Source organism: Bubalus bubalis, chromosome 9, assembly GCF_019923935.1.
Source record: "Bubalus bubalis isolate 160015118507 breed Murrah chromosome 9, NDDB_SH_1, whole genome shotgun sequence".
NCBI classification, from domain to species: Eukaryota; Metazoa; Chordata; class Mammalia; order Artiodactyla; family Bovidae; genus Bubalus; species Bubalus bubalis.
Genome location: NC_059165.1, coordinates 71076352 through 71104188, shown reverse-complemented (window position 1 = coordinate 71104188; position 27837 = coordinate 71076352). Strand labels below are relative to the sequence as shown.

Here is a 27837-nt window from a genome sequence, read left to right as displayed (position 1 = left end):
GCAGAAATAGATGTTTTTCTGGAACTCTCTTGCTTTTTTGATGATCCAGCGGATGTTGGGAATTTGGTCTCTGGTTCCTCTCCCTTTTCTAAAACCAGCTTGAACATCTGGAAGTCCATGGTTCACATATTGCTGAAGCCTGGCTTGGAGAATTTTGTGCATTACTTTACTAGCATGTGAGATGAGTGCAATTGTGGAGTAGTGTGAGCATTCTTTGGCATTGCCTTTCTTTGGGAATGGAATGAAAACTGACCTTTTCCAGTCCTGTGGCCACTGCTGAGTTTTCCAAATTTGCTGGCATATTGAGTGAAGCACTTTCACAGCATCATCTTTCAGGATTTGAAATAGCTCAACTGGAATTCCATCACCTCCACTAGCTTTGCTCATAGTGATGCTTTCTAAGGCCCACTGACTTCACATTCCAGGATGTCTGGCTCTAGGTGAGTGTGAGTGATCACACCTTCATGATTATCTGGGTCGTGAAGATCTTTTTTGTACAGTTCTTCTGTGTATTCTTGCCATCTCTTCTTAATATCTTCTGCTTCTGTTAGGTCCATACCATTTCTGTCCTTTATCGAGCCCATCTTTGCATGAAATGTTCCCTTGGTATCTCTAATTTTCTTGAAGAGATCTCTAGTCTTTCCCATTCTGTTGTTTCCCTCTATTTCTTTGCATTGATTGCAATAATCCAAAAAAGCTGATGTTACTAATACCATAAAAAAAAAAAAAAAGTAAGCCAAAGGCATTACTATAGATAGAGTTTTACTTCTCTAAGTAAGGAAGATGTAGCAAGTCTGTAATTGCATGTGCCTAATGGCATGGCCTCAAATATATTATGCAGAACCCACATAACTAAGTAGAAATAGATAACTCAACAATTATCTCATTAATTGATAGGACTAGTGGATAAAAATTCATAAGGAGTAGAGAAGATTTGAACAATACATTATAAAATTGATCTAATGTCTTTATCTAGGTGACGGCATCCAGAGTGTGCAGAACACATGTTCTTTTCCAATGCCTGTGGAATCTTCATTGGTCAAACACACACTGGGCCATAAACAAATCTCTACAAACATAAAAGGATAGCAACCATATACAGTATGATTTCTAACCAAAATGCAATAACAAAATTATAACTAGGAATTTCCTGTATGTTTCAAAATTTAAACATGCACTTCCAAATAACCTAGGTTATCTGTTATAATTATCTGTGTTTTGTTCTTTCTTATCATACCAGAAGTCTACCAGAAGAGAATTTTAATTCTTTTTTCAAAGTACCAACCTTGACTTTTGATCCTCTCTGTTGTGTTACAGTTTCATTGATTTTTACTCTCATCTTCTTTATCTCCTTTAACTTTTAAAAATAAGACAGATCATTAATCAACTTAACAATAATGTTTATGTGAAGTTTTATAAAATACAAAGTGATTTCTCATTAATCCTCAAAGCAACCTTGTGAGTTGGGTCTTTTCCTTCATTTTTACAGATGGGGAAATTATAGATAATTATCACATTCACCAGAATACTGACCCCAGATCAGAGGAACTTCTCCTGTCATTCCAGGGCCTCCTTTTATTCTCTGAAGTCTTCAGGAACAGTTAACCAAAACAGCCATGGTTAAGATAGTAGAAGCTTAGCTCTCACCAATCCTTCCTTCAGTAGTCTCCAGCATGCCTATTACCAAGAAAACAGAGGGATAGGGAGGCAGTCGGGAGAAAACTGTGTACAGCATGAGTGGGCAGGCTGCCTAGCCAGAGAAGCAAGTGGGAAGCAGCCCTTGATCAACCCAACACTCTGGGTCACTGGACTAGAGCTGGAGGCTCTTCTTGTTGACCGCTTTTCCAGAAAAAAAAAAAAAAAAAAGCGTATTTGCTTAGAAACAATGGATTGCTTGCTTAGAAGCAAATACCACAGAGTAAACATATCCAAAAAAATATTTCTTCTCAAATCTTGTGTGGGGTGGTCCTTGGGGGATTTTCTTGGCTTGAAGATGGGGCTGTATTCCATTGCCTGAGTGTCTGTCTAGATGTATGAATCCTTGGACAGGGGCCACCACACTGTCAGACTTACTTCCCACACCCTTCTACAAATGCTTCTCATTCCAAGCACATTTCTAAGGGCTCTAATAACACTAACCTCCCCAACCCTCATTACAACCTCTGAGGTTGTTACCATTATTATCCCAACAAGAGGTAGATGAGGACACATGAGCAAAGAAAACAGAAGGTTTAGTTACTTGCTTAGTCATCTGGGAATAAGTGAGAGTCCTTACTTGAACCCCAGCTTCATGGCAGAGAGACTGCTCTTGGCTACCACTCTGTGTTGCCTCTCTGCGTGGGATTCACACAAACTCCTTCCTGAGCATAACTGATACTATTCACAGCCTGAGAAGAACTGCCAGGAACACTCAATGGAAAGAAAAATGGAGTTAAATATTCTGACTTCCTTCTGCATGTCTCCAGTCAAGGCCCTCAGCTGAGGTTGGGGAAGAGGCATGGAGAGACTTCCCAGGCCAGGGAATTCCCTAGGAAACCTTAAGGTCCTGATGCAGACAGACTTCAGGTCCCAACTGTCTGTTCTCAGCTAGTTGATCCTTAGGTGACCATTTCTCATTTTTTAATCTCATGAGGGAAAATTTCCCTTGCATTTCATGACTGATATTCAGTACTTTTTACCCATAGCATCTCTGTACATAAACCCTGATGAAATTATTTTTCAGGCTTTTGCTTTCAGACAAATTAGCTAGAAATAGAGTGTACTCCTATGGAAAGCTTTTTCAAACTCACTGTTTATTAAGGTTTTCCCTTCCTTCTCTATTGCTTCTCTCTCCACTCACTCCTCCTATGAGTTCCATAAGGACTGAACTCACTTCAGAATCTTTCCCATACTCCTCCCAACTGTGAGACCTTTAGTAAGTTTTGTTTCTTACCGCCTAGGAATTTTCTCAGTTCAAATAAAATTTCTAATTTATTGGCACAAAACTGTGATATAATATCTTATTGTTTTAATGTCTGTAGCATTTGTAACACAAAACTTTGGAAATCTGCTGAGACTTCAAGGGAATTTATTCACACTGTTGTAATAGGGAAAGATTTAAAGGGAATCTCTCCCCAAACATGAGGAATGAGGAGGTCTTATAGGGCAAAGAAACAAAAGCAGCACTGAAAACTGCAGTTTTGGTGGGTTTTGTATGGTAGGTATTGTGATTTTTTTTTTTTTTTTTAGGTATTGCAATCTTACAGAAATGAGTTGTGCTTCTTTCTGATCTGGCTCATCGTGACTGTTACATTCCTGTTCTCAGAATTGTTGAGTCAGGAATTTAGGAGTGAGCTATTCTCAGAATAGCAGAGAGCAAGAAGGTCAGTGTATGTTCAGAGAAGAAAAATTTACAGTTCTCTGTATTCTCCCTTTTTATCCCTGCCTTTGCTTATTCAGGCTTTCTCTTTTTTTTTCTTGATCAGTCTCACCAGAGGTTTGTCAGTTTTATTAATCTCTTCCAAAACACACAGACATTTGGCTCTCGTCTCTATGCTGCTGCTGCTGCTAGGTCACTTCAGTCGTGTCGGACTCTGTGCAACCCCATAGACGGCAGCCCACCAGGCTCCCCCGTCCCTGGGATTCTCCAGACAAGAGCACTGGAGTGGGTTGCCATTTCCTTCTCCAATGCATGAAAGTGAAAAGTGCAAGTGAAGTTGCTCAGTCGTGTCCGATCCTCAGCGACCCCATGGACTGCAGCCTACCAGGCTCCTCCGTCCATGGGATTTTCCAGGCAAGAGTACTGGAGTGGGGTGCCATTGCCTTCTCTGCTGGTCTCTATAATGTTTTTCTATTTTGTTGGTTTCTGCTCTTTATTACTTCCTTGTAACTTCCATTAGGATTTTATTTTCTTTTTGAAGTGTTGCTTAGGTGATTAATTACCAGGTTTTCTGATTTTCTGAAATATCTTTTAAGCTATAAATTTATAAGTACTGTCTAAGCAATATCTCTCCGGTTTTGATATGTAGTATTTTCATTATCATTCAGTTGAAAATACTTTCTTCTTTGAACTGTGATTTTAAAATGTTTATGCAAATTTCTGAATAGACATGCTTTATACATTTTTTTTTATTAATTTCTAATTTCAGTTATTTAAATTTTGTTCAGATTTACTTTCTGGTCCAGCATATTTGTCAAGCCCCCTACCCCAGGTTTACCGAAGTATAATTGACGCATAACATTGTGTAGGTATTTTTGAAAATATTTCATGTGTTCTTGACAAAAAATATGCATCCTCGATACACTGGTGCAGTGTCCCATACATATGCATTAGAATGCTTTTAACCTTATTGTTTAAATCTGTATCTTTACCAATTTTTAGTCTGTTTGTCCTATTAATTAATTAGAGAGGTAAAAAAAATCATAACTGTGGATTTTATATTTTTTTGTGTTCTGAATACTTTTAAGGTAGATACTAACTTATAACTGTTCTATCTTTTCAGTGTTTTTTCTTTCCGGAACGTTTTGTCTTAATGTAACAACTCCCTTTATCTCTAAGAATGGTTTGTACCTGAAGTCCCTCTCCCATCTAAAATTAGTAGAGCTACATCAGTTTTATGGAGAAGGCAATGGCACCCCACACCAGTACTCTTGCCTGGAAAATCCCATGGGCGGAGAATCCTGGTAGGCTGCAGTCCATGGGGTCACTAAGAGTTGGACACGACTAAGCGAATTCACTTTCACTTTTCACTTTCATGCATTGGAGAAAGAAATGGCAACCAACTCCAGTGTTCTTGCCTGGAGAATCCCAGGGACAGGGGAGTCTGGTGGGCTGCTGTCTATGGGGTTGCACAGAGTCGGACATGACTGAAGTGACTTAGCAGCAGCAGCAGCAGCAGCAGCACATCAGTTTTATGTTGGCTTCATATAACTTCTTTCCATTCTTTTACTTTCAAACTTAGTGTCTTTATATTTGAGTCTCTTGTAAGTAGTAATATAGTGGGATTTTGTACTTTTGCCCTGTGTGCTAAGGTCTGTGTGTGTTCCCCCAGAATTCGCAGGTTGGAATTCTAATGCCCAATGTAATGGTGTTAGGAGGTGGGGGCCTTTGAAGGTGATTAGGTCATCAGGGTTGGGCCCTCATGAATAGGATCGGTGCTCTTATAAAAGACACCCCACAAGATTCCCTAATCCCTTTATGCCATGTGAGGATACAAGAAGTCTATAACCCTGAAGAAAGCCTGCACCCAATCACTCTGGACTTCCAGCCTCCAGAATTAAGAAATATTAATACATTTTTTGTTATTTATAAGCTACCTAGCATGTGGTGTTTTGCTGTAGCAGCCCAAACTAAGACACTCCCTGACAATCTTTGTCATTTAGTGAAATTAAACTATGTGTAAATATTGTGGGGTTTTTTTGGCTTAAGATTTACCATCTTTTTTGGTCTCACCCCTCTCTTTTTAATTTACATTTTTAATTAAACATTTTTCTACTAGTATTGAATTTATATGTTCTATTTTTTATGATTCCTCTAGATTTTACAATATTAATGAGAGTACCCAAAACCTTCACCCTAATACTTCAATCCATTTTACTCTCTTGTGATTTATATATCACTGTTTTCTGGTATTTTACGTCTATCTTAACAACTGTAGATTTTTATTGTTTGGTATAAAACTGTTACATTTTATACACATTTTGCTCTTCATTCCTTTTGACATCTAAAAGTAGTTTCCTTCTATAGTACATTCTTTAAAATTTCCTTTAGTAAGGGTCAGCAGGGGATGAATGAAACAAAATTGTCTTATGTGCTTATTTTGTTCTCATTCATAAAAGGTATCTTCATTGGGTACAAAATTCTAATTTGACAGTTATTTTCTACCATTATACTGACATTTTCATTTTACTCATTTGGATTCTGTTGTTGCTGTTTGTTCCTTTGAAGGTAATTTTTAAATCTTTGTTAATTTTTTTCTTGATTTCCTGCAGTTACACTATGATGCATGTAGATATGATTTGATAAATTTATCCTAATTTGTATTCTTTGGGCTTTAAATCTATAGATTTGTTATTTTTCATCAGTTCTGGAATATCCTCAGCCCAATTACTTTTGCCTTTCTTCCATCTTTGCCTTTTACGACTGTGATTAAATATAAACTTTCCAGTGAGACCTTCCCATTTTTCTGTGTTTTCCCATATTCCTCTATCTCCATGGTGCATTCTGGATAAAATTTCAATCATATCATCCAGCTCACCAATTCTTATCCCCCCTATTTCACCATCTGTTGCCAAATACATCTTTAAATATTTTAAACAGTTGTTCTCACAAACATACCCATTAATTCGAATGTGAAGTCTACGTGGGTCCGTTCTTTTCTGCTGGTTTTCAGTCATGCTTTTTCCCTTGTGCCTGATTATTATTTCTGATTATTACCCCTGAAAAATTGTTACCTGAGGTCTAGATTGAAGGAGTCCTCTTCCAATGAAGTTCTGTTTGCTTCTGGTTGTTTACCTGGGTTGTAAGGGTTGGTCAAGGACCACAATCTGTCAGGGATGTTCTTTTTCTTCTACTGCTGTGCTTGGCAACAAAAGTACCCTGGGGGTGGTGAGGGGGATGGGTCTAGATTTGGTTTACCTGGTCCAGAGGGTGTAGCACTCTGGTAACCCAACCTAACTTTGGAAGTCACCTATAAGATTCATCACCCTGGGTAAGCCTGGCCCTATCATCTTTCTATTTCTCTCACTCTTTGTGGCTGGTGAAGTGGGGCCTAACTCTCCTATAGCATCAGCAGTCTGGGGCCTAAGCCACTTTGGTGTTAATCTCTGATGACAAGACCCCATCTTAAAACAGTTCTGTGTGTTTAAACTGTAGTCTTTTCAGACTCCAGGCTCTTTTAAGGGGAAGGGAGGGCATGCCATCTGCATTTTTAAAAACTTTTTTAGGGACTTCCCTGGTGGTCTAGTGGTTAAGGATCCACCTTGCCATGCAGAGGATGTGGGTTTGATCCCTGGTCAGGGAACTAAGATCCCACAAGCTGCAGAGCAACTAATCCTGCTCACTGCAACTACTGAGCCAATATACTCCAGAATCCACATGCTGCAATGAAAGATCCTGCATGATGCAGCAGAGATCCACTTGCTACAAACAGAACCAGAGGCAGCTAAATATTTTAAAAATATATATTTTTTTAAGAAATTACTTTTCAGTGTTTTTTTCTGGGAAACTGATCCAAATAACCTAGATGACCTTCACCAGAAACAAAGTACTGTCTCACCTTTGATATCATTTTTCCTTTTCTAGCCTTTGACACTTTCCAGTTCAGATTTTTCAAATTATACTTTATTTCTATCCTTCTAGTGCTTGCCCATGACATTTTACCATTTTAAACAGCATCTTGACCACCCTGTCAAATAATCCAAGCACTTAACCCACTTTCATACAGATGTTCCAGCCTCCAATTTACTTACTATTGTCCAAATTCCATTTATTTTTTAGCCTTGAGAATTAGACATGGCACTTTAAAAAATACAGTGTTTCAATTTACCTACACGTTGGCAATTTTTTCTTCTTGGATATCAGATGTTCTTTGGGAGAAGTGGGGGTTAGTGATCCCTAAACTAGCTCAAGTCCTGATGTGGGCTTAAGTAGATGCAGCTGCATCAGCTTGTTGGATCTGTTCTACACAGTCTGCCTGTTATGGCTGGAGACCCAAAGACTCCCTCCTCTTCTGGAATCAGTCCAAGCAGTACATATCTGGTCCTAGGTAATCTGTGGCTCATTCTCCACATGCCTGAGTGAAGTTTGTAGCAGGAGCACATTGGTGCTCAGTAGGCTGGGGCATTCAGAATCCCCACTCGTGTATTTCATGTCTTCTCCCTTGTTATTTAACCCATGTCTCTTTTGAAAGTAGGTGATGCATTAGGTCCACGTGAACTCATGTAGGAGTGTGTGTGTGTGTATGTGTGAGGGGGTTGGGAACTTCAGGCCACAGGCACACCAACAGCCCTGGCCACCTTAAGTAACCTGATCAAACAGAGCTGGCCCTATATCCAGCAAATGAAAGATTGGTAGATGCTCAGCGACTATTGGGAATCAATACTCCATGGCCTCTTTCCTTTCTGCCACTGTACACCAGACCTCCAAGGACTGGCCCCTTCTGGACAATGCAGGCATTTCCAATGCTGCTTCTGACCAGGCCATCCTATTTCCCATTCTCTTAAATAAAAGACCCAATTCAATATCCTGCTCAGATGTCACTAGTGCCTCGTTTCCCAGTAGGTGGAGATCACTTTCCTTGCAAAGCCCAAAGTTTAGTTCAGCATCCATTAGGGTGGTTTTGCTGTGGCCACTGTCCTCTATCTACTGCTGCCTAGCACATGAAACAATGGATGTGTCTAGCAGATCCTTAACAAGTATTTGCTGAATAAACTAATTCAAGTCTATGGACAGGGTCAGGTTTGTCAGTGCTGCAGGTAGAGGACAAAAACCAAGTGTGGTTGTGACATTCCAAAGTGGAAATGAGTGACAGAAATGCTCTTTCCTTCTCCCTTTTCTACCACCATCCCTCCCTCCCACCACCATCAAAACTTACCTTGTTTGGAAGCAAGTAGAAGAAATACTTCTAAACAGAGGCATGGAAACTATGTGTATAAAAACAGGAATCCTAGAGAGAACCAAGAAACTGTCTGACTAAACACTGTCCTCTTGTAAAGAGTGGAGTTTGGAGCCAGAGAGACTTGACTTAGAATTTGGCCTCTACTGATAAGCCCCACCAGGAAAATTCCTGGGCAGGTTACTTAATTCTCAAGACTCACTTTTCATTCTTTGAGTTACCTAGTTAATAGTCTTATATGTGTGTGCTAAGTTGCTTCAGCTGTGTCCAGCTCTTTGCAACCCTACAGAATGTAGCCCACCCTGCTCCTCTGTCCATGGGATTCTCTAGGCAAGAATACTGGAGTGGGTTGCCATGCCCTCCTCCAGGGGATCTTCCCAGGGATCAAACCCATGTCTCCAGCATTGGCAGGTGGGTTCTTTATGACCAGTGCCTTCTGGGAAGTCTCCAGTCTTACATATAGTTAACATACAGTCTATTTTGTGACTGACCATTCACCCAACCTGTCCACTCCTAGTGGTTATTATCCAGCCCCAGTATGAGGATCAATCCAATCTTCACTTCTGGTGGAGGTACCACATAATTTCTCATGAAAGCTGAGCTACTAGCCCTGAGGGATGAGTCCCCTGCTGCCCTCCTTGGCCTGCATCTGGTATAACTTACCCCACAAAGACAAGACACACAAATGGCTCTCTGTGTGTTCTTCCACCTAAAGTATGTCACAGCCTGTTTACTTTTGAAGAATTCCTTTATTGGAGTTTCACCTTACCTTGCCACAACTATCTGGCTCTTCATGGCTGAGAGTGAGCCCTGAACAGAAATTCATAACATTTTACAACAGACAATAAACACATGTAGTGCATGGAATCTTTACAATAACACAATCAAACATTTAACAGGATTGTTAAGAAGCAGGAATTTTCTCCTATCCCCCAATAACAGGTAGCTACTTAGCTTTTCAGGTCCTGCAATAAAATGCCCTCCTGCTCAGAATTCCTATTCATAGGAATCCCTGAATCAATTCTTTCTGCATGTTGAGGATGTGTTCCATTAGTTATTAAATGTGCTAAATTTCTGTCCATGGTAGAACCCTTCATTTGTAGCATAATGTGTGTGTGTGATATTTTCACTTATCACACATTCATGATTCATTAAGGGTGTTTATTTGAAAAATTTTTAAGTTTCATCCATTCAATAGTGTATATCACAACATTACAACAGTATAGTCCATTCAACTTGAATTTATTTGAGTGACTTTCTCCTATTTTCTGTAAGGTTTATAAGTCTATACTTTTTACATTTCCTACAATGAAATCCAAATTTTCACAAGTTGCCATCACTCCCCCAAATCAGTTATATCAAAGTTATTCTTCATGACCACTACTATATTAATTTATATTCCCTGAAGCCTGTTTCCTTTCCCTGAATTAGCCTATTGGAGGTCCTTCTTGGATCTTGTCCACTGACCAACAGATAACTGGAATTCAAAGCTATTCCTGAATTTCCTACATTTCTACTCAGAGAATTTACCCATATATGAACTTTCTGTTGGTGACTATGTGACTTCTAAATGAAGTCTTTTTCTCATCTGTATTTCTTATGTCCAGAAATGTCTACTTATTTTGAAGGCTTTTTTCATACTCCATCACTTTGATAGGTTTTATTCCCAGCATGAACTAAATATTTTATATTCCATAAGGGCTCACCTACTTCAACACCTTCCTTGCTGGCTATAACTGAAAATCACAGAGAAAAGAAATTACTCATGGTTTCATTTATACTGAGTAAATTATAAGCCATGAACAAGGACCTCAAATACTCTTATAAAGTTTTTCTTCCATTTGCGTTCCCTGATACTTGGTAAACTCTGCCTCCTACAGAGACATGCTCATCCTGGTCCCATCCAGAGCATTCCCTCCCTCATGAGTTCTCTTCTGTGATGTGCCACTATGACTTCCCATATTTGTCACACTTAAATATTCCCCTCCAGTATGGATTCTTTTATGCTTGGTGAGATTTGATCTGATATTGAAAGCCTTCCCACACTCGTTACATTGGTATAGCTTCTTTCCAGTGTGGATCCTTTTGTGTTGGTCAAGGACTGATCTATAATTGAAGGATTTCCCACACTCACAATTATAGGGCTGCTGCCCACTATGGACACTTTTATGGTTGATAAGACTCGAGTGTGAGATGTATGCTTTCCCACACTCATCACATCCATAGGGTTTCTCACCTGTGTGTATCCTTTTATGCACTGTGAGGCCTGAGCTGTTCCTGAATGCCTTCCCACAGCCATCACACACATAGGGTTTTTCCCCCGTATGAATCCTCTTGTGTTGGGAAAGGAGTGAGCTATAACTGAAAGACTTCCCACATTCAACACATTTGAAGGGTTTCTCCCCAAGATGGACTCTTTTATGGCTTATAAGAGTTCTGTTTGAGAAAAAAGCTTTTCCACATTCATCACATGTGTAGGGGGTCTTGCCAGGGTGGGTACTTTTATGGTTGATAAGGCTTGAGTGTGAGATGTAGGCTTTTCCACACACATCACATTTATAGGGCTTCTCACCAGTATGAATTCTTTTATGCACTTTAAGGCTCGAGTTGTTTCTGAAGACCTTTTCACACCTGTCACATTCATAGGGTTTCTCTCTAGTGTGGACCCTTCTGTGTTGAGAAAGAAGTGAGGTGTAGTTAAAAGATTTCTCACACACATCGCATTTGTAGGGCTTCTCCCCAAGATGAATTTTTTTGTGATTTATAAGGGTTCGGTATGTGATAAAGGCTTTCTCACACTCATCACACTTATAGGGCTTTTCCCCAGGGTGTACACTTTTATGATTTATAAGGCTTGAAAGCGAGATGTAGGCCTTCCCACATTCTTCACATTTGTAAGGTCTCTCCCCAGTGTGGATTCGTTTATGGACTTTAAGGCCTGAATTATTTCTGAAGGCTTTTCCACACTCATCACACCCAAAGGGTTTCTCCCTTGTATGAATCCTTTTATGTTGTTCAAGGGCAGAGCTGTAATTGAAGGATTTTTCACAATAACTACATTTATAGGGCTTCTCCCCAAGATGGATTCCTTTGTGGTTTTTAAGGCTAGAGCGTGAGATATAGGCTTTTCCACACACATCACACTTATATGGTTTTTCCCCAGTATGGAGTCGCCTGTGGACTTTGAGTCCTGAATTGTTTCTGAAAGTTTTTCCACAGACATCACATACATAAGGTCTCTCTCCAGTGTGAATTGTTCTGTGTTGAAGAAGAAGTGAGTTATAGCTGAATGATTTTCCACACTCCTTACATTCATGGGCTTTCTTCCCAGGGTGAATGCTTTTATGGACTGCCAGGCCTGAGCTATAGCTGAATGCTTTGCCACAGACATCACATTTGTAAGGTTTCTCTCCTGTGTGGATCCTTTTATGCACAATAAGGCCTGAACTGTTCCTGAAAGCCTTCCCACATTCATCACATTCATAAGGTTTCTCTCCTGTGTGGATAACTTTATGTTGAATGAGGAGAGAGCTATAATTAAATGATTTTTCACATTCATCACATTTATAAGGTTTATCTCCAAAGTGGATGCTTTTATGATTTAGAAGTGTTCTGCAGGTAATGAAGGCCTTCCCACACTCATCACATTCATAGGGTTTCTCCCCTGTATGAATCCTTTTGTGGACTCTAAGGCCAGAGCTATTACTGAAGGTTTTCCCACAGATGTCACATTCATAGGGCTTCTCACCTGTGTGGATCCTTTTGTGGACTCTAAGGCCAGAGCTGTTCCTGAAGGCCTTCCCACACTCACCACACTCATAGGGCTTCTCCCCAGTGTGAATTCTCTTATGCTGGTCCAAAACTGAGCTATAATTGAAGGACTTTCCACACTCATCACACTTACAGTTCTTTTCTCCAGAATGGGTGCTTTTGTGGTTTATAAGGCTGGAATAGGACATGTAGGCTTTCCCACATTCCTCACATTTGTACGGCTTCTCCCCAGTATGGATCCTCTTGTGGACTCGAAGGCTTGAGCTGCTCCGGAAAGTCCCTCCACAGTCATCGCACTCATAGCGTTTTTCACCAGTGTGCATAATTTTATGTTGAACAAGTCGGGAATTATATTTGAAGGATTTCCCACAGTCATCACATTTATGTGATTTCTTAACAGCACTGGCTTTTTGCTGTAGACTGGGATGAGAGTTTCCATTAATGCTTTCCACACATTTGACTTGTTCACTGTTTTTCTGTTCTATAGGGACAGTCTGGTGTGTAACATATTTTGAGCTCAGATGTAAGCTTTTCTCAGATGCCTCATCTTCCTGTTCTGTCTTTATATTTGCTGTATTCCTGGCTTTGCCAATCTTTTCCCTGAAGCCACTTTTGTCTTCCTTCATTCTTTTTCCCTCAGGCTTGTCCATCTGATTTTCTACCTTGCTATCCCAATCACAAGTTTCACCAACCTTAGACTCCTGCATATGATCCTTGTGAAGACCTTCCACTTTTGGCCACACAGATTCTGCATTTCGAATATTTTCATACTTTTCAGTTGATTCCTCATCCTCAGTGCCCCTCGTCTTCAAATGTGACACTAAACCAAGAAAATGAAAATGATACCTTCACTTTAGAAAAACTTAAGGAATTAATATCCAAATTCACTCATTTACTCCACAAATGTTTACTGACCACATATGGTGTGATAGGTACCATTTTTAACTGCTAGGGATACAATCATGGACATGCCGAAATTTCTGCCCCTGTGGAGTAATGTTAAAATGCTAGAGCCCTGGGTTGCCAATGGAACAGAGACGTTTTCTATTCCTGCATAATAGCTTAGCATGATGGCAAGTTGAAATGGATTGGAATGATGCACAGAATCAAGAGCAACAATGACCATTTGTTGAAAAATGCCACCTAGTCTCTGAAAATCAAACAGGGGGTCGAAAGAGTCTCTGAAGAATAGGAAACAGAAAGATTAATAAGACAAAAGCTAAGAAGTCATAAGCAGCAGAGGGTTGGCAAAACTAAAGGAGAAATCAGTACATGAGTGGAGGTAATGGGGAGTTGGTTATGAAATCATGAGGACAGTCATGTCAGAGATGAGAAAGAAAACAAGCGGCAGATGCCTGTTGTTGGTATAGCCTCCTGGATTTCCTCTCCAAGAAAACATTGACCCTGGAGAGTGGTTTAGTTAGGGAAGAACTCTACATGGAAGAACACACTCTGGCTTGCCAGGCAGATTCATTCATCCCCACTTTATGAACAGGCTAACTGCAGTCAGAGCATATCAAAGATCAGAAGCTAAAATACAAACTGTCAAGCAAAGGAAATGATACTGCCTAGGCATAAATACCTAGCTGTATGAGCCCCCCAAAAGCTACTTAAGCTCTTTATGCCAGTTTCCTCATCTGTAAAATGAGGGCAATAGCACTGTTGTATTAAATAACATATATAAGGTATGGAGAACACTGCCAGTCACTTGGTTAATTCTATATGCTATAGCACCTAATTCATTATTTAATCAAGGTCAGGTTATTGGATCAGGGTTGGAACCCAGGGATAAACCACAGGACTCAGGAAAGGCAAACTCCTTCTCAAAGCAGATTTTAAGGCCCAGGCAATGACTCCTTATTCCCTTGAAGGCACTCTACACAAAGCTGGCACTCTGTCAGCACGCACCTGCTAAAAGACTGACTCTTGAGAACAGAAGCAACAGTTCTAACTTAGTTGTCTCCCAGCCTTAGACAATTAGACATTTGTAATTAGACTTAGTTAAAATTCAGACCTCCCTCTTACCTGGGTATCAGACCCCCCACCCCCCTTGGTCAGTACTCTGTAATTCTACTTAGAAACTCTGTGTGAACATGTGATAAGAAAGACAGGCAATAAAACAAAAGTAAGATATATACTCTGGAGTGGACACATATAAACACCTGCACTCATGATCCAATTTATGCTTACAGGAGTGAATAATGTACTCTGAATTAACATTTACAGAACAGGAGTAGGAACTCAGAATATCACCAGGAAGCTAAAATAAAGAATCACTTGGTAGACATTTAAAAAAATGAAGATGAAAAGGTAGTTCATCTGCGAAGGCTTCACAAAATGACTATTAAGTAATATCAGGTAAGAGATCATTAGAAGTCACTGAAGAATGGTGGCACAACCCTAGTTCCATGCTCCCTTTCTTTACAACCTTGGGCAGAGCAGTCATGCCATTTAAAATGTGAGGGCCACTGAGTGGTCACTGGAAATCCAGACCATCAATAGCAACACACTTTTTATCTGTGCTCTGAATCCTGCTCCTATCACATGAGGGACCCTGCTCCACCCATTCCCTTTGATCTGGGCCCCTCCACCTCTACTCACCCTCAGCTCTGAGAAGAGAAAGATGTTCAACGTTCTACAACACAAAATCAAATCCCCTGAAATTGCCAGGGAAACACAAAATTTGTCAGGGTGGAAAAAGAGAAAAATAAAAACTGTAAGGGAGGAGAACTACTCATACTATTTAAATATTCCAAAGGCTGTTATAACTAAAATAGTGTGGTGAAAAGTGAAAGTGATAGTTGCTCAGTTGTGTCTGACTCTTTGCAAGCCCATGGACTGTAGCCCACCAAGCTCTTCTGTCCACAGAATTCTCTAGGCAAGGATACTGGAGTGGGTAGCCATTCCCTTCTCCAGGGGATCTTCCTGACCAAGGGATCAAACCTGGGTCTACTGCATTGCAGATGGATTCTCTACTGTCTGAACCAAACAGCCAAACAGGGACGCCCAAACAGTGTGGTACTGGTATATAAAAAAACAGAATAGGATAAAAATCCAGAATAGTTCCAATTATACACAGAATCAAATATACGATAAAGATGGTATTTCAAATTAATGAAGCAAAAATGGTCTCTTTAATAGTGTTGGAAGTAGATCCATTCTTTACATCATTCACAGGAATAACTCCAATTGTAAGTGGAGTGAAGTGAAAGTTGTTCAATCATGTCCAACTCTTTGTGACCCCATGGACTATACAGTCCATGGAATTCTCCAGGCCAGAAAACTGGAGTGGGTAGCCTATCCCTTTTCCAGGGGATCTTCTCAACCCAGGGATCAAACCCAGGTCTCCTGCAATGCACGCAGATTCTTTATCAGCTAAGCCACAAGGGAAGCCCAAGAATACTGGAGTGGGTAGCTGATCCCTTCTCCAGACGATCTTCCAGACCCAGGAATCAAACTAGGGTCTCCAGCGTTGTCGGCAGATTCTTCACCAACTGAGCTATCAGGGAAGCCCTCTCCAAATGTAGCAGAACTCTAAATATTAAAAAGTGACACCAAAAAAAATAAATAAAAAGTGACACCAGAAGAAAACATGGGTGAATGCCTCTACAACCTGAGTACAGAAGAAGTTTTTTATGACCCAGATGCAATAAAAGATTAACAAAGCTGATTACATAGAAATAAAAGTAAACTTGCATGGCAAAAAATACCATTAGCAAAACCAAAAAAATAAATGACAAAGTGGAAGAAAATATCTGCAACGTATATTATATATAAAGGCTAATATCTCTACTATACAATGTTTTAAAGTTAAAGAGACTAAAAATCCTACAGAAAATGGGTAAAGAACATGAACAAACAATTCATATAAAGAAATACCAAAGTGGTCCTTAAACATGTTTTCAATTTCACTTATAATAAGACAAATGCAAATGAGAACTATACTAAGATCTCCTTTCTCACATGTTAGATTGGCAAATATTCAAAAGCTTAAAAATATACTCTTTGGGTGAGGCTGTGGAGATAGTCTCATACATTACTGAGAATGCAAATTGGCATAACCTCTGTTGAAGGAAATTTGCCAATACCTACACAACTATGTATGCATTATACTCCAATCCAGAAATCCCATCTAGGAATTTACACTGAAGATACACTTCCAACAATACAAAAACATATGTGCACAAAGTTATTCATTGTAGCATTATTTTTAATTACAAAATCTAGAAAATCATCTACATGTCCAAGCATAAAAAACTGGTGTATATGGCACATATACACAATGGAGTACTAAAAAGAAGAGGAACATTTCTATAAATTGTTAGGGAGCAATTTCCAGGATATGCTGTAAAGCAAAAGAGAGCATATATGCTACATCTTATGTAAGATGGAAAATAAAAAATAACAAGCATATAACTGTTTATCTTTTTAGTAATGAGAAAATCCACAAAACAGTGAAGGCTGTTTCCTATAAGGTATAGAGTCGGGGAATAGAACAGAAGAGAGAGGGGAAAGAGACACTCTGATTACAGCTTTCTGTATAGCTTTTACTCATGGAAACATGATAATGTTTTGCAGATTCAAAAAATAAAATTACATCAATAAGACTGGGAAAGAGGGAAAGCCATTAAACTATAAAGTGAATGGGAACCAATGAACTCATTTGTGTTTTACATGAATATGGTAAATATAAGACCGAAACAAAAAAAAAAAAGGAAGAACTAACCCATGTCACTTGGGTACATAATATGTAACTTTGTAATACATACTCTCAGTTTGGGGAAGGCTGGAGTGACCAGTGGGAAAGAGCTGCAAACAACTTAACTAGTTTGGGAAGGTTTGTTTCCTATAGTGCTATGGGCAAAGCAATTCAGAAACAATTTTAGATCTATTACTAGACTGAGTAAATGTGTTGATTTAGTTGGGAGCCAGAGTTCTCCTAGAGGAAGAAGGAACATAATAATATGGAATAGGGGAAGACAAGAAAGACCCTGTGGGGACAAATCAGAGGTATTACTGTGAACTTATGATTTCTAAATTATATACAAATGTGCACATTATATAAATGTACATTCACATGTATGTATATTTGTATGTGGTGGTGGTGGTGTAGTCAATAAGTCATATCTGACTCTTGAGACCCCATGGACTATAGCCCACCAGGTTCTTCTGCCCATGGGATTTTCCAGGCAAGGATACTGGAGTGGGTTACCATTTCTTTCTCCAATATTTGTATGTATATGTGTGTAAATGTACATATATTCGCTAGCTTTGTTTGCTGAAAAGCTAAGAATCCAAAATATCTGAGTTAATGAGCACAATACACACCTTGTTCTTGGACTCTACTACCATTATCTACTAAAATGAACCTGGAGGATTCTAGGCTGGGGCCAGGATAGGTATAAGATGAGCTGAGACATCGTTATGACAGCAAATAAAAAAATGCTCAACAATGACAAAAAGATGATGTGGGCATATGACAAGACCACAAGAGCCAGCTTCAACACTGAATTTACGCTCCATAGCAATTATGTCAAGAATTATAAACCACTGAAAATAGGATTACATGAGTTCATACAGGTACAAACAGGAGAAAGGGAGGCCTCCTGTTTACAGGAGAATGCAAGGGCTGGTTGGTAAATGTGGAGGGAATAGAATTGGAAGAAAAAAAAAAATCAGCATTCTGCAACTATCAGAGTAAAGACTGGATCAGGGGAGAATTATCAAAGGATTCTAAGTCTAGGGGAATTCTCACGAGAAGCAGTATATATGCAAGGTCTTAAAATACTCCTTCACAGACTGCAAGGGAAAAAATAGTAATCACATAGTGAAGAGATTAAACCATGGCTTGGCTGGTCATCTTAAATTGGTATCACCAATGGGGGCAGATAAACATCATGTGACTCTAGACGTGACACCCTGAGAAGGACACATCACCTACAGAATGTATTACCTCAACTGAAAAATAAATATCAGGTAGATCAAATAAATCCAAAAAAAGAACATTCTACTAAAAGGTATTTATATTTTTCAAAAGTATCATTGTCATAAAATACAAAAGCTACAGAAATACTTCATATTAAAGCAGGCTGAAGAGATTTGACCACTAAATTCAATATGTGCTATCAACTGGATCTGTACTGCAGGTAAAGGCTGTTATAAAAAATAACTGTGTCAACAGATGGAACTGGAATATGTATGGTAAGTCAGGCAAAAGTCATTAATAACTTTACTGAAGCTGACAACTGCACTGTAGTTATGCAAGAGAATATCCCTATAAATACACACTGAAGTGTTACAGATAAAGGGCCATGATGTGTATGTTACCCTCAAATGGTTTAGAAAAATAGATAGATATGCATGAAACAGTAAGAGAAAGAAGATAAAATGAAGTAAAAAGTTAACCACAGGTAAATGAATAAAGGGTATTTTTTTTCACTATTTTTTAATGTTTTAAATTTATTTATATTAAAAATAATGTGATAATTATTAGGATTTATTTTTTATTCTTTATCTTTTAAAAATTTTTATTGGAATACAGCTGATTTAAAATGTTGTTTCTGCTGCATTATTATTGAAAATTTTCTGTATATTGGAAATCATTCCCAATAAAAAGTTTGTGTGTGTGTGTGCGCTCACTCGTGACTCCATGGACAACAGCCTGCCAGGCTCCTCTGTCTATGGAATTTTTCCAGGTAAGAATACTGGATTGGGTTGCCATTTCTTCTCCAGGGATCTTCCCAATGAAAAAAATGTTAAAGTGTAAATTTAAAATGGTCTCAACTATTCCTTCCCCTTCAGATACTGCTTTTGCCATCCTGCCTCCTGTCCACAGTTGCATATTGAAAAAGTGGTCTTCAAGTCCCATCTCCCCACATGCCACATCTATTCAATCTGATTTATTCCACTCAGGCCATGCTGCATTAGCTTCTTCAGGGCCAGGTGCTGACTCCTGAGTTTGCTGACCCTTGGATGTTCTGGCCCCCTGTTCCATCTGAAACCTCTCCTCTTCTGACTCTACATAATCTTCCTAGGCAGTCCCATCTATATGTGTGGCTCCTATAAGCTGTCTTGCAGAGCCTCACCTCTCGCCCAGACCCCTTCTTCAATTAGTCTCATATCCACCCATCTTTTCTTCTGAATAAATCAGAAGTGGGCTCTCCCCTTTCCCTCACCACTCCACATCCAAAAGACCATTTAAGACCACCTATACAGTTCTCAACCCCAACTCCATTCCCACTGCTAAGAATTTAGTTTAAGCCCTCCTAAATTCCCTTCCAAACTTCTGCCATAGTCTTCCTACCTTCATTCTTAACCCTGTGCAATTTTTCTTCCAACACTATCAAGAATTTTGTAAAATGCACATGTGAGCCCTCCCCAATAAGTGTTTAAAGGCTATCTAGTGTGGTACTTGTGGAGAAGGCAATGACACCCCACTCCAGTACTCTTGCCTGGAAAATCCCATGGATGGAGGAGCCTGGTGGGCTGCAGTCCATGGGGTCACTAAGAGTCGGACATGACTGAGCGACTTCACTTTCACTTTTCACTTCCATGCATTGGAGAAGGAAATGGCAAACCACTCCAGTGTTCTTGCCTGGAGAATCCCAGGGATGGGATAGCCTGGTGGGCTGCCGTCTATGGGGTTGCACAGAGTTGCACACGACTGAAGCGAAGCAGCAGCAGCAGTGTGGTGCTTGAAACTTTCTGCATCTCACCAGCTGGAGCAACTTGCTGGGGCCATACTAATTCACCCCTTGCTGACACCACACTTAGAATCCTTGGCCCAGATGGTTGGACCCTTTCCCCTCTGATAAGCTAATTCTCAATTCCCTTCATGTCCTCTGGGATTCCTTGTTTGATTGGCTGTGGCCTGGCCTGGTCTGTGTGAAATTGCAAGTACTTCACTGTTTACACCTCTGGCCTAGGCAGACTCCAGGAGTCTCCCTGTTCTAGCCCTGCTTAACCTCCTCTGTTTGGAAAGAAGCAGATTTTCCTATCATCTGATGTAGTCCACCCAGTCCTCTTAATGACTGAAATCAAAACAGGGCAATATACATGTGCATCTTCACTGAAAGCAGATGGTCGGCAATGGAATTCATATTATGAATTGACTAAAGAAAATTGATGACTAAGAAAAGGTCAGTCAAAAACACAAGCAGAAAAGCTCAAAAACATAATGATAGTACTAGGAGACTTGCAAACTAGTAGAAGAGTCTAGCAGGAATATAACCAACATATGATAATAATGGCAGACATAAAGCATGGATGAGGGAAGAAGTGGAAGGGACATACTCTGCTTCAAAGAACTAAGAAAAGCTTCAGGAAGAAAGGGCTAGTTCCACCAGACAGAAGAGCAGATGCAAAGGGTTGGTGTTCACCATGCCCTGGACATATGGAACAGACGATGGCAGGCACAACTGGATAGGTGGGCAAAAATAAGGGCTGCAGCAGGGTCTGACCATCATACTAAGGAGTCCAGGCTTGATTCAGAGGAGTTTTAGGTGGAGTGGAAAACTCAGATATGCATTTTGGAAGATCACTTATTCTATCAAATCAGGAAGTTAAAGGGGCTAGATAGGAAACATTTTAGGCTTTGTGGGGCACATACAATTCTATCACTTGTTTTTCTTTTTGGCTTGCTTTTAAGCATTTCTTTTAAAATGTAAAAACCATTCTCTGCTTGCAGGCCATATAAAAACAGATCAGAGATCCAGAAGTCTGCCAATTCCTGCTAGACAAAATCAAGGAATCAGAATTAATTTAGGATGGTGTGAGATAATGGCATTTTGGCTACATTTGAAGTGTTTTTTTTTTTTTTTTTTTTTAAGACTATGCTAGGTGAAATGGCATAATGTCTGGAATTTCCTTTAAAATACTTCAACAAAGAAAAATAAAATGGGAAAAAGGAAAAAAATATAGCAGAATCCTAATAATTGTTGAATCTGAATGATGGATGTACCAAGTTCATTATACTATTCTACTTTCCTATTATGTTTACATTTTTTCATAATGTAAAATTAAAAGAAATAAAGATTACTCATTCTAGCTGCAATGGGAGAATGGATTGAGGAGGAGAGAGAACTGAGTACTAGAGCCTGGAAGATTATTATAATCCAATTAATACTGATGTGGTGGCTAGCTCATGTGTCCCCTATGACACAAGAAAGGAATCACTTCAAAATCACAATTCCTACACAGAAAGGGCCAGATGGGTTTAATTTCTTTAAAGTTCTCAAGGCTAAAGGGGAACTCCTCTCTAATCAGTTCTCAACAGAGAGAAAACTAGTTCTATCCATATAGCCTACTTATATAAGTTAAAAGTTTAAGCAATAGTAAGACATCCACTCCTTCTAAATTACATAGAACCCACAACATCTAGGCACTTCTGTGCTTCACATTATTCATGTTCTACCACCAATGCCTGGAAAAGCTCATGCAGAGAGTAAGAATCTGTCCTTAATTTTTGCTATCCCTGCCCAGTAAAGTCAGGAGCCACTTCTCAAGAGATTAGACAACTCACAAGAGAGGAATTGTGGCTTACTCTGGCTGAAAATTCCCACCTTAACAACAGACTTCAACAAGCAACAGGTACAACACATCTGCAGCTACTGAGGATTTTCAGAGTACCAACCATATTCCACAAATCAATCTACCATCTAGATTCTGTGTCTTAAGTTGTTGGATATTATACTGGACTTGAAAGTGACCAAAAAAAGAAAGAAAAAGAAAATAAGAGTGAATATGAGCACAAAATGCTTACAGACTCAGAAGAAGTGAAAGGATAGGACAAATGAAAGATGAGACTAAGGAGTGTGTGAGAAAAGTGTTATGCAGATGGGAAGAAAGTACGGTTTCTGCTTTAGTTATTGCATTTAGTTTATAAGTATTGGAATTGTAAATGGTTAACATAAGTTGGTTCTACTGCTTAATCCTTATGATTAAGGGTGATTTTTTCCTTAAAGTAAAAAATGAAATAGATCATTCTCATACCTAGTAATGGGGAATAAAATCCTAGTCATCCTAAGGAATAACGTAAGCAAAGGAGATTTTGAAAGGGGGACAGAGATTTTCTGAAGCTAAAGGGGCAAGACTGGCTTGAAGAGTGTCATTAATAGACAGTTGTTTGGGCTACTGTAAGGCTAAGTATCATAAACACAAGTATCAGGAGAGAAAAGCTACTTGGTTTAATTTGTTCTTCAAACACTGTATGACATGTCAATCCCTTCTTTAAAAATTCTTGCTCAGATATGCCCTGGGACAAAGTCACTGGGTGTTCCGTAGTTTGAAGTTAACAAAGAAACTGGAAACAACCCAAATGGCCTTACTAGATCTTATAAAATGATGGTACATCCAAAACATCCAAAGCTACAGGACTGGAAAAGGTCAGTTTTCATTCCAATCCCAAAGAAAGGCAATGACAAAGAATGTTCAAACTACCACACAACAGCACTCATTTCACATGCTAGCAAAGTAATGCTCAAAATTCTCCAAGTTAGACTTCAACAGTGCGTGAACTGAGAACTTCCAGATGTTCAAGCTCGATTTAAAAAAGGCAGAGGAACCAGAGATCAAACTGCCAACATCTGTTAGATCATAGAAAAAGGGAATTCCAGAAAAACATCTACTTCTGCTTCACTATGCTATGTGCCTTTGACTGTGCTAAAGCCTTTGTTGTTTTTCCACAACAAACTGTGAAAAATTCTTCAAGAGATGGGAAAAGCAGACCACCTGACCTGCCTCCTGAGAAATCTGTATGCAGGTCAAGAAGCAAGTTAGAACCGGACATGGAACAAAGGACTGGTTCAAAAATGGGAAAGGAATATGTCAAGGCTGTATATTGTCGCCCTGTTTATTTAACCTTATGCAGAGTACATCATGTGAAATACTGGACTAGATAAACCAGAAGCTGGAATCAAGATTGCTGGGAAACATACCAATAATCTCAGATATGCAGATGACACCACCCTTATGGCAGAAAGTAAAGAGGAACTAAAGAGTATCTTGATGAAAGTGAAAGAGGAGAGTGAAAAAGCTGGCTTAAAACTCAACATTCAAAAAACAAAGATCATGGCATCCAGTCCCATCACTTCATGGCAAATAGATGGGGAAACAATGGAAACAGTGACGCACTTCATTTTTGGGGGCTCCAAAATCACTGCAGATGGTGACTGCAGCCATGAAATTAAAAGATGATTGCTCCTTGGAAGAAAAACTATGAGAAACCTAGACAGCATACTAAAAAGCAGAGACATTACTTTGCTTACGAAGGTAAGTCTAGTCAAAGCTATGGTTCTTCCAGTAGTCATGTGTGGATGTGAGAGTTGGATCATGAAGGCTGAATACAGAAGAACTGCTACTTTTGAACCGTGGTGTTGAAGAAAACTCTTAAGAATCCCTTGCACTGCAAGGAGATCAAACTAGTCAATCCTAAAGGAAATCAGTCCTGAATATTCATTGGAAGGACTGATGCTGAAGCTCTAATACTCTGGCCACCTGATGGAAAGAGCCAACTCATTAAAAAAGACCCTGATGCTGGGGAAGATTGAAGGCAGGAGGAGAAGAGGATGACAGAGGATGAGATGGTTGGATGGCATCACTGATTCAATGGCCATAAGTTTGAGCATGCTCCAGAGATGGTGAAGGACAGGGGAGCCTGGCGTGCTGCAGTCCATGGGGTCACAAAGAGTCAGACAAGAGTGAGCGACTGAACAACAACAAAAACATTCAAACAATGGCCATGCCACTCCAATACTGCAGTGCTGTATTTAAAAAAAGAAATAAAGAAAGAAAAAAAAAAGCTTTGTGTTCTGATGACCTCTAACACAGATTAAGTAAATGAAGCAAGGTGCAGAATTTTGAACAGTACCTTACCATCTGTGTGAAAAAAAGGAGGGACTAAGTACATTCAAATTTGCCAATATGTTTGCATAAAGAAACTGGATACACTCAAATTACCTATCAAATGTGGTTGGTTTTCTAAAGGGATTGGGCCTAGAAAGATGGCTGAACAGAGGGAGATCTTTTCATTGATATCTTTTCACATTTTTAATATCTGAACCATATGAATACATTACATAGTCAAAAACTTATTTAAGGAAATATCCTCCTGCTTTCAAAAAGGAAACACTCCTGTGGCCTCCTAGTCCAAACGTCTTAGAGCAGCACACCCAGCCCCAGCTTCCATTCCTCTTTCACATCCCCATGCCTGGATTCCCTAGAAGCCTCCTCGACCTATTTCTTCCTACCTAGTCAATTCCCTCTCATTGTGAGAGGCACCGACAAACAGCCTCTTCCCGGATCTCTCGTCTGTACAGAAGGTGAACTCTCCTAGGGCGAAGGCCAGGCAGCGCCTCCCAGCGATTCGATCAACACCTGCGGCAGTAGTCTCTCAACATAACGGCCCCACCAAACAAAACAAAAAAGGTGTGGGGCGGGGAGGTCAAATAACATGACCCCTCGGGATCCTTCCAAAGCTCGTATTCACTCTCAAATCCCAAGGACAAACTTAACTGCCACGGGCGCAGAACTGGGGGCTTTCTTTAAAGCACTGATTTTCTGGGTTCCCCTTTCGCCCGAGACAGCAGCGAAGAGCTGAGAAACACGGGTATGGGGGCCCCAGCCCTTCTCCACACACCTGGAAGCCCCACCCCAGCCCTGGCCCGCTCGGACAGCCGAAGTTGGGGCCCACAAGGAACCCGATATGTTCCAGGGGTGGGCCCTACACCTCTAGGCCGACCCGAGGTCTTCCCTCCCCTCTACTTCCCCAATGAGCTTCCTAAGGTGTGTGTAGGGAGAGGGCGCGCTTACTCCCCGACCCCTCCCAAGATCCGAGGAATAGCCGAGACCCGGCCAAGAAGGCAAGGGCGTGGCAAGCTAGGGCCGAGGGCGGGAGCGCGGGCGGCCTCGGACTCACGTACTGGTTGTGGCGGCGCCGCGGGAGCCCGGCCGCCGGCGGGACAAAAGCGCGGACGGCCCGGCCGGAAAAACCCAGGCCCGCTCTGGGGCACTTCCGAGTCCTCTCTACGAGGCTGGAGGACTGACTCGATGATAGCTCCTTTTTTTTCGGGCACGTGACCAGTGGCACTCTGCGAAGGCATCCGCGGCTAGACAGCACTTGTTCCTTTACAGTTATATATATATATAACATATGTTTATAACATATATATATTTAATTTAATTTATAAATTAATGTGAAGTGCTCATCGTGGCGCGCGTTGGGGACGAACTCACGAAGATTACAGTTTTCTAGGACTTTAACTTGCGGCAGGGTGGACAATATAAAGCAAACGTCTGACTCGGTAGAAAAAACACCTAAGAACCTATGTACTTGAAGCTAAGTCGGTTCAAGTACACAGCGGGTACTTAACGTACCTCGGGGAGGGACGAGGGAGGGCGGAGGAGCACAAGGGGACTTAGAAGCCCGACTGTGTTCGAGGGGCTGGCGCGGTGGCCGGAGTGCTCCTACCCACAGAGACCCGCAGCCCTAAATCAAACCTGATCCCAACCCTTCAGTGGCTCAAGCCGGGCAGTGACCCCCTGATGTCGGCTCCTGAAACCCCAGCTTGAGATGACTGAAAAGCGATGCTTTCTTTTTGCAGTAACATCTAAATACCTTAAGTAATTACAAAATTCGTTTTTGAGGCCACATTGTGAATACTGATACACACAAAACTGCTTTCCGTTCTTTAAGAGGCATCCGTAGGACTCTAGACAACTGACGACTTGATACTATCATCCACTTTAAACGATCAGAAATTTTACATCTTTTTGGTTTTTCTCCTCAAACTTGTATTTTTATGCACCTCACAGTTTTTATCCTAATCTAAAATATTTTCATTCTAAGTACATCATTGAATTCGATCCTATTGTAAAAAGTTTTATGCAAGTTTTATTGCTCACCCTATTGTGCATTTCTGTAACAAAATTAGAAATTTACAACTTTTTCTCGTGCTAAGTATTTTCTGGATTATTAAAGTATACATATTGCAAAATACTACTATCAATTCTTAGACAAAAAGTGAAACGCTTTTTTGGTCTGTGCTCCATTTTCTTTTCTGCCGGGGCTTTTCTTTCGTTGCAGGGAGCCAGGGCTACTCTCTAGTTGCAGTCCTGGGTTTTCTCATTTCGGTGTCTTCCCTTGTGGAGAATGGGCTCTAAGGAGAGGGGGCTTTAGTACCTGGTGGTGCGTGGGTCCAGGCTCCAGAGCACAGACTCAATAGTTGTGGCATATGGACTTAGTTGCTCGTTGGCATGTGGGATCTTCTCAGACCAGGGATTGAACCATATCTCCTATGTTGGCAGGCAAATTCTTTACCGCTGAGCCACCAGGGAAACCCTAAGATGGATTTTTAAACAATTCAATGATATAGGAAAATTAATTGGATGGATTTTACTTATCTAGAGTTGTTATGGGAGAGTAGTTTCTTGCCTTTGGAAGAAAAAGTTCAGAGATGAGATAAGGAGGTCAAGAAAGCAAAGCAGGGATTTAAGCCATAGAGTGGCAGGCTTTTGCAACCCCATGGACTGTAGTCCACCAGGTTCCTCTGTCCATGAAATTCTCCAGGCAAGAATACTGGAGAATGGATGGCCATTCCCTTCATCCAGGAGATCTTCCCAACACAAGGATCAACCCCCAGTCGCCTGTGTGTCAGGCAGATACTTCACCATCTGAGCCAAAGCCACAGTACATGCTCAAAGGAAGAGCGGGCAGACTTAGGTATCTGCCGAGTTTCTTTAGTAAGCTCGTGATATGGAGTGGCAAAATGAATGGACAGAATATTCATTGGGGAGGAAGGGGTTTGGAGTCATATTTCCTGATTTTCATCACAGCTCCATCTTCCAGAGGGGAAGGAGGGATTTTTGTCCTTATTTAGCCTTGATCAGAACTCACTCCAGTATTCTTGCCTGGAGAATCCCATGGACAGAGGAGTCTGGCAGGCCACAGTCCACAGGGTCCCAAAGAGTTGGACATGACTGAAGCAATTTCATATGCCTGCATCCACAAGCCTTGATCAGAAGTGTCATGGCATAGGTGCATGACGAGAACGTCTTACCTGTAAGGCTAATTTTATTGTAATGAAGGCATAAGGAGAAACAGGTTACATTTGGACCCCAGAGATTCCCAGCTTTATCTGCTTACACTTATCACCCCAGAATGTGTGGTTTCCTGTCAGTCTGGAGGTTCCTGCTTTTCTTTGTTTGCCCAAGGACCCTCATTGTTTACAGGATGCGTGGCTTCCTACCACTTGGCCTATGTCCCTCCTTTCTCTGCTCATTTCTAGATATCTGCCTGTTCTAACAGAGTAAGAAAATGTTTGGCATTATTTCTATACCTCTTAACATTTTTTATAGATGTGAGTAAATAGAAGGAATAGAAGGGGTTTCCTTGAAGCAGTTGGTTTTTGATCCATTTGGCACCATACTAGTATGAGATTTGCTTTCTCATAGAGGAGACCAGGCAGCTTCAAACCCT

General features: G+C 40.5%; 1 protein-coding gene and 1 long non-coding RNA gene across 3 annotated transcripts; both read right to left on the bottom strand.

Moving 5' to 3' along the window:
- Positions 1-558: 558 nt before the first annotated feature.
- LOC102408734 lies at positions 559-3594 on the bottom strand. Its single transcript, XR_329078.4, has 3 exons — positions 1534-3594; positions 1286-1357; positions 559-706 (listed from the first exon to the last, which is right to left on the bottom strand). It is a non-coding gene; the product is annotated as an uncharacterized LOC102408734 (long non-coding RNA).
- Positions 3595-9323: 5729 nt separating this feature from the next.
- ZFP62 (ZFP62 zinc finger protein) lies at positions 9324-25386 on the bottom strand. Of its 2 annotated transcripts, XM_025292850.2 has the most exons (3): positions 25283-25386; positions 24611-24737; positions 9324-13185 (listed from the first exon to the last, which is right to left on the bottom strand). In XM_025292850.2, exon 3 carries the CDS (start codon positions 13070-13072, stop codon positions 10469-10471), a length of 2604 nt encoding a protein of 867 aa, XP_025148635.1. In that variant the 5' UTR covers positions 13073-13185; positions 24611-24737; positions 25283-25386; the 3' UTR covers positions 9324-10468. The 2 variants fall into 2 exon arrangements, with proteins under 2 accessions (XP_025148635.1, XP_006075971.2); XM_006075909.3 differs by lacking the exon at positions 24611-24737 and having other exon boundaries at positions 25283-25376.
- Positions 25387-27837: the final 2451 nt, after the last annotated feature.